This window comes from Schistocerca gregaria, chromosome 8 (genome assembly GCF_023897955.1).
Source record: "Schistocerca gregaria isolate iqSchGreg1 chromosome 8, iqSchGreg1.2, whole genome shotgun sequence".
NCBI classification, from domain to species: Eukaryota; Metazoa; Arthropoda; class Insecta; order Orthoptera; family Acrididae; genus Schistocerca; species Schistocerca gregaria.
The window spans coordinates 363,466,702-363,486,413 of NC_064927.1; the positions used below are offsets into that span (position 1 = coordinate 363,466,702).

Sequence of the window (19,712 nt, forward strand, 5' to 3'; positions counted from 1 at the left end):
GTTCAGTCTGGAGCATAGCCCCCTTATAAAATTCCTCCATGTTCCCCTATTCAGTGCTAACATTGATGCCTCTTCTGATGTTAAACCTATTACTTCAAAATCATTTTTAACCGAATCCAGGTACCTTCTCCTTGGTCTGCCCCGACTCCTCGTACCCTCTACCGCTGAACCCATGAGTCTCTTGGGTAACCTTGCTTCTCCCATGCGTGTAACATAACCCCACCATCTAAGCCTGTTCGCCCTGATTGCTACATCTATAGAGTTCATTCCCAGTTTTTCTTTGATTTCTTCATTGTGGACACCCTCCTGCCAATGTTCCCATCTACTAGTACCTGCAATCATCCTATCTACTTTCATATCCGTAATCTCAACCTTGTTGATAAGGTAACCTGAACCCACCCAGCTTTCGCTCCCATACAACAAAGTTGGTCGAAAGATTGAACGGTGCACAGATAACTTAGTCTTGGTACTGACTTCCTTCTTGCAGAAGAGAGTAGATCGTAGCTCAGCGCTCACTGCATTGCCTTTGCTTCCAGTTCTTTCACTATGTTGCCATCCTGTGAGAATATGCATCCTAAGTACTTGAAACCGTCCACCTGTTCTAACTTTGTTCCTCCTATTTGGCACTCCATCCGTTTATATTTCTTTCCCACTGACATTACTTTCGTTTTGGAGATGCTAATCTTCATACCATAGTCATTAACCTAAAATGTTCGCATTCAAAGTTCTGGGTACTATTCATCAGTACTAGGTTTCACTGTATAACTTTTTATGAGAACACAAATTGTGTTCTGATCTAGAACACAATTTTTTTTCTTATAAAAAGTTATACAGTGAAACCTGGTACTGATGAATAGTACCCAGGACTTTGAATGCGAACATTTTAGCTTAAGACTGCTAGTGACATCGAGTGAAACAAACGATTCACTCTTACCAGTCGCCGGCCGGAGTGGCCGTGCGGTTCTAGGCGCTGCAGTCTGGAGCCACGGGCATAGATGTGTGTGATGTCCTTAGGTTATTAATTAAAACTTCCGGGCTGAATTGCCGTGGCCCATATATAAAACTTCTTCTCCTTCCTGACGCTTCGTTGCCTACTGCGGGCAACATCTTCTGAGGTTAGTCGGCGACTCACCTCAGAAGATGTTGCCCGCAGTAGGCAACGAAACGTCAGGAAGGAGAAGAAGTTGTATATATGGGCCACGGCAATTCAGCCCGGATGTTATAATTAATGAAGACGCCGGCAGTGGAAGCTTACATGTTATGAATGGTCGTTAGATTAGTTAGGTTTAAGTAGTTCTAAGTTTTAGGGGACTGATGACCTCAGACGTTAAGTCCCATAGTGCTCAGAGCCATTTGAACCATTTTTGTTAGGTGTATGTATGTACTCCTATTTAACCGGGGACCTAGAAACGACGGAGAGGCTTCGTCCCACAGTAGCCCTCAGTGGTCCACAACCCCACAATAGGCCACAGCATTCCACCCACACCCACGTCTGATGCCAGACGACTGTAACCCCAAATGTTTGCATGGTGAGTAACTTTGGTGTACACCACGTACGTGGAAACTGTGTTTGCGCAGTAATCGCCAACACAGTGTAACTAAGGCGGAATAAGGAGAACCAGCCCGCATTCACCTAGGTAGATGGAAAAACGCCTTAAAAACGTTTCACAGACTGGCTGCCACACCGGACCTCGACACTAGTCCGACGGGTGATGTGGAGGTTACTGATGCAGCAAGATGTTAGTTTGAACATCAACCAGCAAATTGCTACTACCATGGCGGCATATAGGTCCTCTCAGTAAGGTGACCTCGTCGCAGTGGAAGGGGATTATTTTGAAAAATAGGGTTTTGTAGCCACTAGTTGGGAATAATATGGTGTATTGGAATCCGAATTAACCTAAATTGCTTTCATAAAGGAAATTGGTTTCATTGCGTTCTGGACGCACCCTGTACGTAAAAAAAATTAACTGTTGTTTCTTGACTTAAAACGTTAATAGAAATAATTTATAAATTGTGTAACTGGAAAGAAATACTATACAGTTTCGAAATTATTTTTGTTTAGTATTTTTTTATTGAAAAATAGCTTTATTCTCTTATTCTCTACCACTCTGTTCTTAAAAACTAAACGAAACTCACCTATTTTTTTATCTGCTAGTACATCTTCTGTGATGTATGTTCACTGTCCATGAAACTTTTCCGTTCTCAACATTTCGTCAAGAATTCCGCTGGACAACTTAAAGGTGACTGTGGTTCCGCTGAGTCTTGCCTTTGATGATGGCAGCTCAGCTCAAGGCGAAAAATTAGGAACGGAGAAGAATCACAAGCCATGACAATACAACCGGGAAGATTTACCAGCAGCTAATATATCCTGCCGTGAAAATCCTCATTGCGTGATTTCAATTATAATGTCGTGAACAATGTTCCCCATCAGCTACAGAGTATCATTTTCAGTTGTCGGACGACAGTGCCTCTTCTATGGTTTTAAGACTTCTATGATCTGTATGTGTCTTAAGCCCATAAGTTTAATTTTTGTCCTGTTGCACGAGGTCTGTTTACACCTGGTGCTGTCAGATCATACTAAAATGGAAATCTGCGTCACAGTTTCCCCTCCTGAACCTGACTCAGGCATCGTACTTTTGAGCGGAATTAACCTGGAGACTCGGTTTCGGTTTCGGTTTGGGTGCCATTATGAACAAGCTACTAAAATAAACTATGGGCACATTAGTTGTAGATAGGCACAAATAAACCTATGCACTGAATGAAGCATCAACTGCAGATACTAAAAGCTCTTAATGAATTAACGAAATGGCCCTGAAATGAGCGTGCTCAAACTGTCCACGTTGTGCGGATTATTAGACCGATTGTCACTCTTTGATAACCAGAACCAAAGTGCACGCAGGAAGTATGCAAATAAACAGAAAACGAAGGGGCGCGCAAGAGAGATTCTGTCAAATAATGATCAGACGAATGAAAAACACTTAGCTTTATCTGAGCGACAGTATAGATGATTTGGTGGTTCAAGGGGGGCTGTTCTTTCTAGCTTTCTGGTACTAAAGAGAAATTCAAAAATTTGAGGTAGTGCAGATGGAAATTTTAAAAATATGAGACTGCGGCAGTGGAGAATTCAATGAGCAAGATGGAGGTACTAGCCCAGTTGCAGCTAACATGAAATTATTCAAAATTAAGAAATAAAAAAAAAATAAATGATTACAAAATATTTGTCATCTTCTGCGGACAATGCTAACTTATACTATTACACAGCGGAGAATTCACGACACTTAAGTGGACAGTACTAATACACATTCGAAGAGGTAAGAAACGATGGTTACTATGCTTTACAACAACTTTCCAAAGCCACCCAAACATTATAATGACCCCATCGTAAGTTTGTCTCACAGTGCAAAACGTTTGTCATTTTCTGCTATTGCACATATTGATATATCTGCTCCCCATACATCATGAATTGTAACAAAATGCCTCCTGTGTCGTCATGTTATAACAAACAGGGGCAGTGATGATCAGATTATTTCTCAAAAACCGTCTAAAAACAACAAAAACCTGCTGAAACCGATTGCACCAAAACTGTAACAAATTACCTCCATACACCACCTTTTTTTTGTTACACAAAATTGTAAATGATGGTCAGACTAGTTGACACATGGTGGCTACCAATACTCCAAACACAACTGGGGATGGTGGAAGGAAGGAGCAACAATGGGGTGTTGCCAAGATGGCACAGGGTGGGGCAATGGTAATTAGTTGACATATGGTGGCTACCTTTACTCCAAACACAAATGGTTCAATGAGCGTCAGCTGACAGGACTGTTTATAGAGTGCTGCGATCATGGTCAATTTATGTGGTAACACCCGTTACCCAGATATATTATTTGGACAACAACATCCATATATCACCATTGTTACACAGAATTGTAACGAACTGCCTGATATGTCATTGACCAAGAAAAATAGAGACTTACTCTGGCAAGCTGTGACATGTTAAAAAAAAAAAGAAAGAAAGAAAGAAAGAATCATGAACAAGTTGAGACTTGTTCCAACAAGCAACACACTAGGCAAATTCATGAAGTCACATGTGGACGTCAGCCCCCTATCCACAACATCACATGCCACACCCCTTTACTATGACCGTATGACATCACATAGAAGATGGCGGAGTCCAGTATGTCACTTTGGCGTTCATCTTGATGACCAGTAAAATACTACACTATGATCAATTGTTTTATTTTTATGACTGGTATAAAGTCGGTGTTATATTCCAGTAATTATTCAGAGATGAAGAGGCCTGTACAGGATAGACGAGAAAGACAGCTGCATCAAACCAGGCTTTGGACTTCAGACCACTACCATGACAACAACAACGAGTACAAGTTTTGATATAAACTTCCTTGTGCCAGGCAGGCTTTCTAAGTTCTTTCCGTTACAGCAGTTATGTCAACAATTTTTTTCAAACTGTTTTTACAAATAATTAGAGAACGTTTATGTTTGTAATAACTTTCTTGTTTTGTCTAGAGATATTCTTAGAATACAGTCTGAAATGCTTGTAAGAGTATTGCTTGGGAGGTTATGGTGGCCATTTAAGGGTTAATTAGCATGAAAGTTAGCCAAGCAGGCCATTCCGTTCGCAAACTTGGCCAAACAGAGACGATGTCGCCAGATGTGTTCCTCACTTGGTTCCCTAAAACCAAACAAGAGAGCGATACAAAAGTTGGACATGGGACAGTAGCAAGGATCGAACATAACCAAAGGCTGAGCAGTCTCGTATGCTATCATCTATGTCATGAGAACTGACACTAATTGTATCGCGCATGCTGCTCGAATTTATGGGTGCAAATGCCTGAATGGCTAACTTCAGTGCTAATTCACTCAGAGATGGCGCAACGTATCGACTTTTTTGTGAATTTTTATTTCTCAGAGAAACATTTTTGCAAGCTTTTTCTGACCAGCCTGTAGTTATTACCTATCTCCTACAAATATAGAATTACATCATTATATTTTTAGACTTTCAAGACATGCAGCAAAATCCTTGTGCAAGTTCAGGCAGTTTAACACATTTTTATTCTCTTCCTCCATTACTGGACGTAATTTGTATTGTGTTAATATTGATCGTTCTAGATTCTTGTCATTTCTTCGAAACTCAGCTTCCTCAGGTGTAATTATATTGATTAGTTTTGATACTTGGCGAACATATTTTATTTTTAATGCTTTGTCTGAGAGTGACAGACATAGTAGGTTTCTAACTTTATCTTTAACTCAAAGTTCCTGAATTATTTGATCAAAGATTTTCAGGTAAATAGCGAAAAGATCTTAAAAATTTTCAATGTCATATGATATTAGAGATAACTAATCCGTGAATTAGTGGTTTTAAGTTGAATATGAGGCCCTTCTAATCCCAAATTTGTATTCATCCAAATAATTTTCCAGTGTTGACTCAAACTCTTACAGTCAAATTTTTGAGAACATTATATAAGCAAGTGAAAAAAGGAATATACCTCTCTACAGCTACTGACAGTTTGTTTCTCATCTTTCTTAGGCAATGGGTGAATTAATGCTAATTTCATTCTCTAAGACTTTAGTTACCCAGATTCTTAACAAATAAATTGTAAATCTTTATGGTTTGGGGTGAGACTATTTTAAACGCTCAGCAATTATACAATATGTCCATAAAAGAATGTTTCAGTAGTATATTACAACAGTTTAATTTAGACTATTTACAACAAATTATACATCAAATGGTAGGTAACCTAATGTACATTTTCTTATAAATATTCGGTATGTGCGCCTTTTATTATTGTATATGGCACACATCCTACCTGTAATTCATTTCTTCTCAAGTTCTGTTAACAAGTCCAGAGTATTAGAAGCGACAGCCCCTTCAGTTTTGTGTCTTAGCTCTGGAAAATTATTAGTTAGTTGCGGAATGTAGAAATGATCTTTTACAAAGCCCCAAAACAAACACAGGTTCGAATCCTGCCTGGGGCATGGATGTGTGTGATGTCCTTAGGTTAGTTAGGTTTAAGTAGTTATAAGTTCTAGGGGACTGATGACCTCAGATGTTAAGTCCCATAATGCTCAGAGCCATTTGAACCATTTTTTAACCCAAAACAAAAAATTCCGTGGAACGACTCCAGGTAAATGAGAAAGACAGCGGGAAAGTGCTATTTCAAATTGACCACTACAACCATTCCAACGCTCACGGACGCCTTCAAGAAGAGCCTAGCGAAGCCACTTTCCCAACTGACAAAGTGTTTGAGGAAAGGTGTTGAATCAAGAGATTTGGACTAGGCCCTTAAGCTACAAAGTTTCATTATTTTACAGCCCTGAGTGGAGAACCATTACAGTCGGACGTCTTCAAGAAGAGCGTAGTGAAGCCACTTTCCCGACTGACAAAGCGTGTGAGGCTCTGCTCCACTCCTTTTCCTGAGGGGCCGTGCTATGACTTACTCAGCCCGCTGGCCAGCAGCTCCCGGTCGCGGCCGTTCTGCACGATCGGCCCCGTGATGAAGGAGACGAGCGTGACGCCGCCGACGCTCTGGAAGGAGCAGACGATGAGCCGCGACAGGTTGCGCGCTCGCACCAGCAGCGAGCGGCGCTCCTCCGGCAGGTGAGAGCAGAACTCGACCGCGTTGCGCTCGATGTGCCGCTTCAGCGCGTCCATGCTCTCCCGCTGCAGCACGAAGATGGTACCCTGCGAAAGTGAGCAAGGAATCCCTCACACACTGGCCAAGAAACTTGTAATTCTTCCAAACTTCGATTTCCATTTATAAGAGTAGTGAGGAATTCAGAGCTGATGGCTGCAGTCCTGGTGCATTCTGAAATCTCCAAGTTGAAGAACCGCTGCACGCCGCAGGAGCAACCAAGATACAAGGGGTGGCCAAAAAGTTTTCGTTCGAAGGCCATACAGACCAGAATCAGTGTGCCAATCTGGAAAAATAGCCGTGAGCATTGCCACAATCCTCTCACTAACACGTCATTTTGGTCTGGAACCGAGCGACCGCTACGGTCGCAGGTTCGAATCCTGCCTCGGGCATGGATGTGTGTGATGTCCTTAGGTTAGTTAGGTTTAATTAGTTCTAAGTTCTAGGCGACTGATGACCTCAGAAGTTAAGTAGCATAGTGCTCAGAGCCATTTGAACCATTTTTGAAGACGTCATTTTGAAGATAACCGTTTGGTAAAACCCTGTGTCCTACTGCAGTAAGAAGCTGTAACTGTGTGCCGCATTCCTCATTCGACAGGAATCAGGGAGCAGAGGCGTGGTAATCGCATCGGGAGAGATGAAGACTATATGACGGTTGCTCGAGTGCGTCATTGCGACCATCACGGAACTTGGCACACGATTCCACAACAGTAGTTTTGGACTATAGTGCTGCCCCAACGCATCCTTCACTCTCCGATGGATGTTTACCGGCGTTTCTCCTTCGACAGCCAAGAAAAAGCACGTTGATCCTGTTTGGAAGCCTTTACTGGAAACATCACCGTACTTCATTTTTTCTCGTTTACCGCACGCACTTCGGAAAGACACGAATGCCACACTAACCCTCTGCCTACATGTCGGTGCTTATACGGGGTGTTCAAAAAGTCTCTCCGCAGTGCCGTACGATTGTTAACCGCGCATGCCATATGCCGCAGTGAATATACCGAAATGAAACTCATTGAAATACAAGTTATTAATTTACTGAATATTCATTTTTACTTACAAATGGAAATGAAATGAACGTTTGGCATCATTGGCCGGGAGGCCCCTCACGGGCCAGGTCTGGCCGCTTTGGTGCACGTCTTATTACATTCGACGCCACATTGGGCGACATGCGCGACGGATTGGGATGAAATGATGATGAAAACAACACCCAGTACCTGAGCGGAGAAAATCCCCGACCCAGCCGGGAATCGATCCCGGGCTCCTTAGGACGACAGTTCGTCAAGCTGACCATTCAGCTATCGGGGCGGACTTTACTTACAAATTTTCACATTAAATGTTGAAAGTGTCCCCCCTGTTGTTGAATATACAAGTCAATTCGTCTAATCATGTTTCCAAACACAAGCTGTAACATTTCTTCTGTAACAGAAGCAGTGATAGTGGATATTGCAGTTTTTAATTCATCTATGGACTTTGGACGGTTTTTTATAGACAGTTGCTTTCGCTTGTAATGGTTCTTTATTTACGTGACCATTAAGGCACTGCAACCACAGTTCTCGATACCAGTAGTATCGTACTACTTTTCTGCGAAGTAACAGACATATTTTTGTGACAATATTCACATTTGGTTTTATTAATGTATAGGTACTCCGATGTATCGATATATTACACTGATGTGGTTCTTGTGTGTATTCATTTCTGTGCGACTGTCGTAATCTTTGACTTACATGTAACCGTTTTGGCGCGAATGCGCACAGAGCAGTCTTTGTTTCACTTTGCAGAAGTTAAGTTGTTATTTCGCTTTGTAAAAGAAGAGTCAAGTCTTGTGTTTGGTTAAAGTGGAAATTAAATATATGAAGATTGATACAAAACTGTTTTCTTGATGATGTGACAATTAAGAAAAAGTATATGTGAATTTACAAGAAGTTTAATAAAAATGTGAATAGTGAACACAAAGTCAAAAATTATTTCTACCATACCATTGTTCTGATCTGGGATTGTTTGATCATTAAGAACTTCCTGAAAAACGCATTTGTTAGGTCTTCAAATACAGATCTGGACCTTCTAGCAGTCAAAGTGGAATCACCCTAGAATCAACAAGATCAGCCATAACAACTTCGACGAAATCTACGTGGGAATCGATTCAAGATAAGTGCCAAAATTAATTACTTTTTTACAGTGAATTCATTATTTCCATTCTAACGATACCATCCACAATCAATAACTTTGTTGTTGCCCGATAAAGCGAACATATGCTCCGTCAGCAACATTATTAATCTGATTTCTAACCTACTTTGCAAGTGGTAGTATCGTTAGACGCTGCACCCCAGAAGGAAAAGTCAGGTGGTGTTAGGTCAGACGATCGTGGAGGCCAAAGTCCCTGTGAAATTACGCGATCACCAGAAACATCAGCAAGCAGTGACATTGAAACGCGAGCTGTATGCGCGGTTGCGCCATCTTGTTGAAAATAACCGTTCAGTATTTCACTTAACACAAGTTCTCCTATGAATGGGTACAGAATATCAGTGCAGTATCGTTGTGCGTTTGTTGTTTCGCTGAAAAACCCAGGCAGGCGAACAACCATACGGCACGCGCGGCTAAAAATCGTACGGCACTGCGGAGAGACTTTTTGAACACCCCGTATTTACGCATCGGAGTTGTGCTACGTTGCATGGGCTGCAGCGACGCCCTCAGACGGAAACTTTTTGATAGCTCCTTATACTCGTAAAACGGCGATGCAAATTAATAAAGTAGACTGGCGTGGAGTAATTCGTGGTCTATATCGGAAGGGGAACAATCTTACAACAATCCATACTGAGATGGTGGAAGTGTACGGCAGCAAATCATCAACAAATGACACAATGGATACGTGGCAGAGACGTTTCCATTGTGGTCAAACAAGTTTGAATGACGAATTAAATGACAGACCATTTCTCTGTGTAAAATCACGAATCTCAATTGAAGGCACTGGTGCTTGAAAACCAGTCGTTGCGAGAGAGGCAACAGTGAATATCGGTCATTGATCAGTTTCAACATCTTTTACGATATTTTGAGAATGTCAAATATCACCATTGCTGTATTTCGTGACGCTATACCCCTTCAAGAAGTTCGCAGAACCGAAGCAGTAGTATAAGTTGTACAGCTTGTAACCTCCCCTTCACTTATCAACCTTAATGACAGTAAAAAGAAACCACGTGTACCTAATGGAAATTTGGGAAAAGCAATCGTCACCGAAGTTAATCTGTCGGTAAAGAGGGAGGAAGGGTTACATCTAAATGAAAGGAAAAATGCAAATGAAACTGGTGGAAACTAATTTTGCAAAGGCGTAAAGTTAATAAAAAAAGTAAATGTGCGGTCGTTACGTTAACAATTAACTGGCGTTAATTAAATATTTGAGATTAGGGGAAAATTACGGTCTCCAGTCCTATGAACAACTACTATAATAACTAAAAAAGAAAGGTTATTGCACATATAATTAGCACTAAAAGTGTGGCAACTGAAAGTTGACACGTGTCGTGTGAAAACTGAATGTTTGTCAGGAGTAATAAATTTCGCTACACTCTGACTTAATTTAGCAAAATAATTAATAAAACCTGAAAATTGAAAGTTAATTTAGTGACTGAAATTAATAGTGAACTTTGTTTCTGAAGCACTAGAAAATTCAATGAAACAAGGTTAGTCTTGGGCTACCTCAACAATCATTTCAAAAGCTACTTGAATCTACGCAATTTAGAAATAAGAGACTTAACTTTGAACTTCAATTAAACGATTCTGAGCAATTAACAATAGTAAAATTTAGTACGTACCAAGCTGATCTGCAGTCACAGGTAAACTAAAATATGGTAACAGAAACTCGCACTCTTAATTTGTGCTTGTGTAATCTAAATATTGTATCCAGCTATGAATACCTTAACTGAACTTTGAAATTAAAGCAGTGAAAGCGAATGATATTACTTTAATGCTGGCGTTTGAATTTCAACGACATTCGAGTTCATTTCGGAATAGGAAGAAACCCTGCTTGGTAATGCAATTGGGGCAATGAGCAACAAAGGTTCATGCAAAGTTGCTGTATTTTAGTGATGCTAATGGAATAGTTTGAAAAGCTGAGGTGTGCCATACAGTTCTAAAACTTTACATGCTATCAGTCCTCCTTGTTGGCAGATTGAAGGTTTGAAGTCGTCGATCGAGGAGGTGGCGAAAATCACTCATTGTCGGCCGTAGGTGTTGCAGAAGCTGGATGTTGGCGCGCCTTCTTCTCGACACGGTCACCAGGCGAAATGGGCTCTTGATGTGTGCCAGCTTATGTTTCCCGTCCGCGACGTCGCGCCAGAAACTATCATAGCAAGTCGAGCGCAATTACATGCCGCCAAACCTCGAAAGCGCGGCAACTCGCGGGAGCGTCACTCAACACATCTACTCCACCGCCCTACTCCAGCTAGACTCCGCTCTGCCCGCACTCCACACGGCAGAGTTCACTACCAAAGATCCTAAACACTTTGGTTTTCCACACGACCTAACGCTGTAATCGTTCGATAGCATAGTTTTCCCTAGCCAAGACCCAGCGTAAAAATACAAATAGTATTTACAAAACAAACCAATTATACATCGATATATATATATATATATATATATATATATATATATATATATATATATATTAAACCAATTACAATATATAAAGAAACAGAAATGTCATATCTTCAGGTAACAAAATAAGAAAAACAATTTATAGTACAATAGATGGAAATAGGAGGATATGCATTTCCGGCGTTTCAAACTGTGCCAGACCAAACCAGATAATTACTTTATCCGCCTAATCTCCATCGACAAATGCTGGATTTATTTGTTTAAATTCTGTCACTATCTTCTTTCCACTGGTTTGCAGTCGACAATTTTATTTTAGTAAATGCTGAGGTGACGTAAACAGCAAGCATATAAGATACAATTATTTTAATTGTTTGGTGCAGCTCGTAAATAGTGGCTCCAAAAATATATTAAAATATATTTCTCAATAATGGATTACAGAATCGAAATTATGAGGACGCAGATCGTATACTTATCTCATGGATTTATAAGGGCAGCCGGCCGGAGTGGCCGTGCGGTTCTAGGCGCTACTGCCTGGAGCCGAGCGACCGCTACGGCCGCAGGTTCGAATCCTGCCTCGGGCATGGATATGTGTGATGTCCTTAGGTTAGTTAGGTTTAATTAGTTCTAGGTTCTAGGTTACTGATGACCTCAGAAGTTAAGTCGCATAGTGGTCAGAGCCATTTATAACGGCAGGCAGCGTTCTTGGTACAACTGACGCTGAGTGATGTTTCTCGAGCAGGTAGTAGCTAGTCTGAAGGTTGCACCTTTAATGCTAGTTGCTCAAATAATCAGCATTGGCGGCCGAAGACTTCCGGCATAAGAAGTCACCCTCATCCTGCTAACGGCCTTGTCAAAGAGGGCGGAGGAGCGAACAGATGTTCAGGGCAGTCTCTTGTCCTAGGGGTGGGACACTGCCCCTAAAGGCGGAAGAATCAGCGATAATCAAAGGCATGAGGATGCAGAAGGCAATGGAAACCACTGCATTAAAGACATGTAACGTATATCCACATGACATGTGGCCTATAATTGAAGAAGTGTCATGAAATCTCTCCAATGCCAAAAGATTTTGGAGTAGTCCCCCATTCGGATCTCCGGGAGGGGACTGCCAAGGAAGAGGTTACCATGAGAAAAAGACTGAGAAGTCAAAGGAAGGGTAATATTCTATTAGTCGGGGCGGGGAATGTCAGAAGCTTGAACGTGGTAGGGAAACTAGAAAATCTGAAAAGGGAGATGCAAAGGCTCAATCTAGATAGTCAAATGAGTATAAGGTAATATCAACAGCAGCAGAAAATGGTATAACAGGAGTAGGATTCGTTATCAATAGGAAGGTTGGGCAGAGAGTGTGTTATGTGAACAGTTCTTATCAGAATCGACAACAAACCAACACCGACGACGATAGTTCAGGTATAAATGCCGACGTCGCAAGCTGAAGATGAAGAGATAGAGGAAGTGTATCAGGGCACTGAAAGGGTAATACAGTATTTAAAGGGGGATGAAAATCTAAAAGTCATGGGGGATTGGAATGCTGTGTTAGGGGATAGAGTAGAAGAAAAGATTACAGGACAACATGAGCTTGGGACAAGGAATGAGAGAGGAGAAAGACTAATTGAGTTCTGTAGCAAATTTGGGCTAGTAATAACGAATACCCTGTTCAATAATTACAAGTGGGGGAGGTATACTTGGAAAAGGCTGGATGATACGGGAAGAATTCATTTATATTACATCATGGTCAGACAGAGATTCCGAAATCAGATACTGGATTGTAAGGCATACCAATGAGCAAATGAAGAGTAGGCTGAAGTTTAAGACACTAGTAAGGAACAATCAATACACAAAGAAATGAGATTCTGAAGTACTAAGTAATGACGAGATACGCTTGAAGTTCTGTAAGGCTATAGATACTGCAATAAGAAATAGCTCAGTAGGCAGGACAGTTGAAGAGGAAAGGACATCTCTAAAAAGGGCCATCAGAGAAGTTTGGAAGGAAATCATAGGTACAAAAAAGGTAACTGAGAAGAAACTGTGGGTAACAGAAGAAATTCTTCAGTTGATTGGTGAAAGGAGGAAGTACAAACATGTTCCAGGAAACTCAGGTATACAGAAATACAAGTCAAGTCGCTGAGGAATGAAATAAATGGGAAGTGCAGGGAAACTAAGACGAAATGGCTGCAGGAAAAATCTGAAGAATTCCAAAAAGAAATGAGTGTCGGAAGGATCGGAAGAACAGACTCAGCATACAGGAAAGTCAAACCAGGCTTCGTCGTCATTAAAGCAATGGTGGTAACATTAAGAGTGCAACGGGAATACCACTGTTAAATGCAGAGGAGAGATAGGTGGAAAGAGTTCGTTGAAAGCCTCTATGAGGGGGAAGATTTGTCTGATGTGATAGAAGAAGAAACAAGAGTAGACTTACAAGAGATGGGTGATACAGTATTAGAATCGGAATTTAAAAGAGCTTTGGAGGACTTACGGTCAAATAAGGCAGAAGGGATAGATAACATTCCATCAGAATTGCTAAAATCATTGGGGGAAGTGGCAACAAAACGACTATTCACGTTGGTGTGTAGAATATATGAATCTGGCGACATACCATCTGACTTCCGGAAAAACATCATTCACACAATTCCGAAGAAGGCAAGAGCTGACAAGTGCGAGAATTATCGCACAATCAGCTTAACAGCTCATGGATCGAAGCTGCTTACAAGAATAATATACAGAAGAATAGAAAAGAAAATTGAGGATGCACCAGATGAAGATCAATTTGGATTTAGGAAAAGTAAAGGCACGAGAGAGGCAATTCTGACAATACTGTTAATAATGGAAGCAAGAATAGAGAAATGTCAGGACACATTCATAGGATTTGTCGAACTGGAAAAAGCGCTCGACAATGTAAAAGGGTGTAAGAAGTTCGAAATTCTGAAAAAAGTAGGGGTAAGCTATAGGGAGAGACGGGTCATACACAATATGCACAACAGCCAAGAGGGAATAATCGGAGTGGACGACCAAGAACGAAGTGCTCGTATTAAAAAAGGTGTAAGACAAGGACGTAGCCTTTCGCCCTTACTGTTCAATCTGTATATCAAGGAAGCAATGATGGAAATAAAAGCAAGGTTCAGGAGTGGAATTAAAACTCAAGGTGAAAGGATATCAATGATACGATACGCTGATGACATCGCTGTCCTGAAGGAAAGTGATGAAGAATTATGGAGTGAAAAGTCTAATGAATACACAGTATGGATTGAGAGTAAATCGAAGAAAGACGAAGTAGTAGAGAAACTTATTAACATGATTGATGGTCACGAAGTCGATGAAGTTAAGGAATTCTGCTACCTAGGCAGTAAAGTAACCAATGACGGACGGAGCAAAGAGGGCATCAAAAGCAGACTACCCATGGCAAAAAAGCCATTCCAGGCCAAGAGAAGTCTACTAATATAAAATATCGGCCTTAATGTGAGGAAGAAATTTCTGAGAATGTACGTCTAGAATACAGCATTGTATGGTAGTGAAACATGGACTGCGGGAAAACCGGAATAGAAGAGAATCGAAGCATTTGAGATGTGGTGCTACAGACGAATTTTGAAAATTAGGTGGACTGATAAGGTAAGGAATGAAGAGGTTCTACGCAGAATCGGACAGGAAAGTAATATGTAAAAACACTGATAAGGAGAAGGGACAGAATGATAGAACATCTGTTAAGACATGAGGGATTGACTTCCATGGTACTAGATGGAGCTGTAGAGGGCAAAAACTGTAGAATCCAGAGATTGGAATACATCCAGAAAATAATAGAGGACGTAGGTTGCAAGTGTTACTCTGAAATGAAGAGGTTAGCACAGGAGAGGAATTCGTGGCTGTCGGCCAGAAGACTGATGACAAAAAAAAAAGCTCAATGTAGTATAGATGAGTTCCATTTCTATGGTGCATAGCTCTTTATGGACCTCCCAAAGGTCTGTTCATTCAGCCTAAGAGTGTTCTTTCGCATTCTGCTGCTTACAACGAAAGGGACGCAACAGAGTGGCTGACCCTTCGCAATCGAATCCCTGTCTCTGTACACCTTTTTTGTGCTCTGATGGGTCATTAATCAACGTTTATTTTTAATATTTCTATGTTATCAGGAATTCTATATGCCGTAGGAAAATACACGCTAAATTTATACTTTGCTAGAGTGTGCTAGAATACGGTGACCTAAAGTGGCACCACCTAGCGCGAGTTTCACAGTTGATTAGAGGAAATACGAGCGCGAAACATATCCGGATACCTTTACTTGCTAAGAATTTCCTTTCTTGCTGATGGCGTTTGCGGGATGAAGTGTATTATTATCATTTTATTGTAAGTTTATTTTGCATGAGATATTTTGAGTTTTACCTTGCAAATAATACAATTAATCTGGAAACAACATAATATGAATTATGTGTGCGCTTCATGAAGCATACATTTGGAACATGAGCTTAGAGTGAAATTGAAAGACAGGAAATGTATTCGCAGTAGTGAATATATCAACCATCGTCGGCTGTATATTATAATGACGACAGTGAAGATTTTTCCCGGACGTGACTGGAACCCGGATTTCCTGTTTTACGCAAGCGGTCACCTTAACCATTCTTAAAAAGTATTTTTTATTTTGCTCGTCTTTGTTTTCGTAATTTGGTCTGGGCGGATGTCACAGGACACTCTTTTAAGTTCATAGTTGAATATTTCACTTACTTTTTATTTATTACAGAGAGCAACCGTCCCTCTCACCGAGGACGCTGCGTTACCATGCAGGCTTGCATGCGGTACTCAAACTTGCATACATTGTCGTCCTTGAGTCACAAACTGCACTTGTACGTCACGTATAATGGCGTGCAGGAAGGACATATTTATTGAGAATCAAGGGCATGATATTGGCAAGAAATACAAAAGGGCAGGCCTGCATTATCAAGAATTACGATGTAAAGAGCATAGTACTTCTTAATAACGCAGCCACTACTATTTCGTATTCGTGGAAGTAAAAGAACTTGGTGTGCCCAGAGCCGATCTAAACTTCAATCAAGAACAAAAACAGTGCAAATCTGCGCAAAAGTGTACACATAATTTCAATGGAGCAATGTCTCGAAGCATATTTAGCCACCGTCGTTACATTTCCCGACACTTTAACACAGCAAACTTTACCAAAATAATGTGTTTTGGAGAGATGTGACGCATAACTAAAACTACCTATTTTCCTAATACACAGGTACAGATATGAAAACGAACAAATACGGCTTGTTAGCTTCTCATATACTACAATCAACGTGGAGGCTACTCGTTCTGCTTCTGTCAACCAGTCACAGCACAGGTTTCATGACGTCACAGAAATCATAAAAGCCACGGACTGAATACACACGAAAAACATTAAACGCCCCAAGTTCTGAAACGAAAACACGACGAACATAAAGTATACAGCGATGCTGACATACACTGCATTAAAGATCTCTTCGAAACGCATTATTTTTAGTACGACTTGCCGTGGTAAAGCGACGAGAAATGTTACGGCGGAGGCTAAGCATATATGTTATCTTAAAGTTACCTTTAGATGTTATTTAGTATTTCATTATGCATATAAAAGGGGATGCAGCCTCTAAACTTCTTAGATACCCTGTAATCATAGTTCCGATCGGTAAATATCTCCGCCTCCCCAATATATAAAACATGAGCCATCCCTCGATTGGATGGTTATTGTTTTAAATATCAGACATAGTCTTCACCAGATAAGTGAAATGTTCATACATGTATAGGGGTGAATCACCTAAAACTTGCACCGCAACTATTGCGGAGATGGAAAGTGCTATTGATACGCGGTTTACACAGACTTGATTGGTAGTCGGGGGCTCTTATTTTTAGCCAATACATAGATTAATAAGACTTAGAAAGCGCATTTTTTGTGCAAATATGCACTTTTTTAAATGGAACAATGCTTATTGGCATTAACAAATTAAAAGTATAGTAGACTAGAATGTCAGTAGTGTTTGTTCCAGCACTCCAGTGCGAGTCGTCTACGACACACCGACAGTTGTACAATGCCTGTGGCAGCACACACTAAAGAACAGCGCAAGTGCCTACACTAGTTATGGGGATTTTGACTAGTAACGAGAAAATTGATCATGGCAAGTTCTGTTCCAAATGACCACCGGCAGCAACAATACACATCCCCAGTCTAGTATGAAACTACCGCTTCATACGTGCTAGCAATTCAGCGGAGATATCCGAGCAGGCTGCAGTAATACGTAATTGAATATCATAGGGTGTGGTTGGTATGTCCTTGGAGACAGTGTCTTTCAGCTTTTCTCACAGAAGAAAGTCTACAAGCGTCAAATCCGTGGAACGAACCGGTCAAGATACAGGGGTTCTACGTCCAATCCAACGTTTAGGAAATAATTCTTGAAGACATCCTGTAATACTTCGCACACTATGGGCTGGACAGCCATCATGATGGTACCACAGGTTCTTCCTGGCCTACAGACGAACATTTCCTAGAATATCTCATAGATGATGCTGTAATGTTGATGCATTAAGTTATACTGAAAGCGGTGCTGATATTCAAGACAATAAAAGCGGGTTAAAAGTTGTGAGATATCTGGGGAAGTTAACCTTGCATTACTGAGCAACCTGTTTCACCATGTATCCAGTCTAGCTTACCTAATTCCCAACCAGACTGACATTAATTATAATATTTTAATAGTCATCTAACGACAACAGGTGATATATATATATATATATATATATATATATATATATATATATATATATATATATATATATAAGAATTTAAATAAAAAGAAATAAATCATTTTATATCTTGACATTTATTTTAACATTGATGATTGTTCCGTTAAAATTTCAGCATATTAAACTTGATTCATAACTAAACTGGTGCCTTATATAGGATTGTGGAAATGTGAGTTTCTAATCTTACGGAACACATCAAATATGGAGCCAAGATTGGGAGACTGCATACAACACTGCATTCATAAAATAACACACGAAGAACTTTGAAACATATGCAAGAGAAAATTAACCGCAACCTACCGATTCAATTTTCACCCAAAGAAGTTACGTTCGTAGCGCAATCCTGTCCGTCATGAAATTACCACACACTGGTATACTAAATTCATACTAACTCTCTGTGAAATCTTCCAGAAAAGAATAGCTGAAGACTACTTTGATGATTACACCACATGCTTCGCGTGGTCAACTTTGTTTACACAAAGAGTGTAACTCCACAATAATTTTGATAATTAAAATAAATTATATCGAAACACAATTTACAAAACAAAAACCTCGCACTGGTTACTGTAGTCTTACTATTAACCTGATGGGTCAAACAATTGTATAAGCACGTGGTATTGTTGTTGTTGTTGTGGTCTTCAGTCCTGAGACTGGTTTGATGCAGCTCTTCATGCTACTCTATCCTGCGCAAGCTTCTTCATCTCCCAGTACCTACTGCAACCTACATCCTTCTGAATCTGCTTAGTGTATTCATCTCTTGGTCTCCCTCTACGATTTTTACCCTCCACGCTGCCCTCCAATGCTAAATTTGTGATCCCTTGATGCCTCAGAACATGTCCTACCAACCGACCCCTTCTTCTGGTCAAGTTGTGCCACAAACTTCTCTTCTCCCCAATCCTATTCAATACTTCCTCATTAGTTATGCGATCTACCCATCTAATCTTCAGCATTCTTCTGTAGCACCACATTTCGAAAGCTTCTAAACTCCGCTTGTCAAAACTATTTATCGTCCATGTTTCACTTCCATACATTGCTACACTCCATACTTATACATTCAGAAACGACTTCCTGACACTTAAATCTATACTCGATGTTAACAAATTTCTCTTCTTCAGAAACGCCTTCCTTGCCATTGCCAGTCTACATTTTATATCCTCTCTACTTCGACCATCATCAGTTATTTTGCTCCCCAAATAGGAAAACTCCTTTACTACTTTAAGTGTCTCATTTCCTAATCTAATTCCCTCAGCTTCACCCGACTTAATTCGACTATATTCCAATATCCTCGTTTTGCTTTTGTTGATGTTCATCTTATATACTCCTCTCAAGACACTGTCCATTCCATTCAACTGCTCATCCAAGTCCTTTGCTGTCTCTGACAGAATTACAATGTCATCGGCGAACCTCAAAGTTTTTATTTCTTCTCCATGGACTTTAATACCTACTCCGAATTTTTCTTTTGTTTCCTTTACTGTTTTCTCAATATACAGATTGAAAGACATTGATGAGTGGCTACAACCCTGTCTCACTCCCTTCCCAACCACTGCTTCCCTTTCATGTCCCTCGACTCTTATAACTGCCATCTGGTTTCTGTACAAATTGCAACTAGCCTTTCGCTCCCTGTATTTACCTTTAGAATTTGAAAGAGAGTATTCCAATTATCACTGTCAAAAGCTTTTCTAAGTCTACAAATGCTAGAAACGTAGGTTTGCCTTCCCTTAATCT

General features: G+C 40.5%; 1 protein-coding gene across 1 annotated transcript in view; it reads right to left on the reverse strand.

Moving 5' to 3' along the window:
* Positions 1-19,712, reverse strand: part of LOC126285190 (odorant receptor Or2-like) — a 137,668-nt gene that overhangs the window by 73,042 nt on the left and 44,914 nt on the right. The window contains exon 4 of the mRNA XM_049984497.1: positions 6,460-6,703. Within this exon, the coding sequence (XP_049840454.1) occupies positions 6,460-6,703 (244 nt within the window). The remainder of the gene's footprint in view (positions 1-6,459; positions 6,704-19,712) is intronic.